At 59.6% G+C, this 1,253-nt stretch overlaps 1 protein-coding gene across 1 annotated transcript; it reads left to right on the plus strand.

Annotated features, from left to right (window-relative positions):
* The first annotated feature begins 213 nt into the window (after nt 1-213).
* SMIM3 (small integral membrane protein 3) lies at nt 214-393 on the plus strand. The gene has a single exon (XM_010084104.1). It carries the CDS (start codon nt 214-216, stop codon nt 391-393), a length of 180 nt encoding a protein of 59 aa, XP_010082406.1.
* The last annotated feature ends 860 nt before the right edge of the window (nt 394-1,253 follow it).

The following is a 1,253-nucleotide window of genomic DNA, read 5'->3' on the forward strand; positions in this document are numbered from 1 at the left end:
CCCACCGTTTCCCCGCTCTTGGGTGACCAGTGGGACGCCTGGTTGTGACTTTGCTTTATCAGCTCCTTTAGCAGCGATAGCAATTAAGAGGGAAGTTTTTTCCTGGGCTTTTCTCCTGGGGGGAGCAGCAGGGTGCTCGGAGTGATGGGGGGTTTCTGGCTCTCCAGCCCCCCTGGCTATGGAAGGATGGAGGGGCTCCTTCTCCCATACAGGATGGATCTCCCTGACCCCGCGGGTGCTGCTGCCCTCCCCAAGCACATCCTGGATGTCTGGGTCATCGTCTTGATCATCCTGGCCACCATCCTCATCATGACAGCCCTGGTGCTCTGCCCAGCCACCGCTGTCATTATCTACCGGGTACGGACTCACCCCACGCGCAATGGCATCGTGTGAGGCTGCAGCAGAGGTGACAAGGGACAGCCAGCTCACCGGGCAGGGGCCACAGCCACAGGACCCTGTGCCAGGGACCCTGCAGAGCCCAATGGGGCACCCTGAGGGCTTGGGGAGTCGAGCAGGAGCCGGGATGGGCCAGCACCAAGACACTTGCCTCTGTACCTGGCTCTTGCCGGGTGAACCCACTGCCTCCTGTTTACCCACTGAGCTGACGGGGACCATCAGGGAGATGTTGGCCTGGACACCAGCGGGGAGATGTGTGACTCTGTGGAAGTGTCCAGCTAGAAACAACTTGCTGGCATGAAGCAGACAGGCTGCTCTCGCCTGCGCTGGTGGCCCTGTCTCCTCCCAGGCAAGCAGCAAGGAGTGTGAATGCCCAGCAAAGTGATTTCTTCTTTGGAGTCCCAGCTGTCAGGGTGGTTGGGAAAGAAGGGTCAAAGCAAGATGGATGTGATTCCTGGTTGTGCATTTGGAGACTTGGCTAAAAGCATCGGTGACAGAGCCCATCCTGGCTGCGCAGCAGATGTGCAGCTGGCACCGGCTTTTCTATCAGAGATCTGCTGAAATTGTAGGAAAACCCTATGGGGTGGTCGATTCCTCGGGATCTCGTGGGGCAGAGGGGTGCGGGCAGCTCCTGCCAGCCCGCCTGCCTGCATGCCAGCTGTGCTCCGTGCTCCTGCCAGTGGTGAGGGACCCCACTGCTCGCCTGGCATGCCCTGGGGGTCTGTGCACCCCTCGCCCGGGCAGTCACAGCAGGAGGAGCAGAGGGGTTTGTGCCCAGCTCTTGCATTGCCCCTTGCTACGAAATAAATGGACTTTTTTCTACATGAGTGTGTTGTGCGGCTCTGTCCATGCTACAG

Source organism: Pterocles gutturalis, unplaced genomic scaffold (genome assembly GCF_000699245.1).
Source record: "Pterocles gutturalis isolate BGI_N339 unplaced genomic scaffold, ASM69924v1 scaffold27235, whole genome shotgun sequence".
NCBI classification, from domain to species: Eukaryota; Metazoa; Chordata; class Aves; order Pterocliformes; family Pteroclidae; genus Pterocles; species Pterocles gutturalis.

What these genes read in the sequence shown, in the direction of transcription:
- SMIM3 (XM_010084104.1), top strand. Translation starts at nt 214, where the DNA reads ATGGATCTCCCTGACCCCGCGGGTGCTGCTGCCCTCCCCAAGCACATC.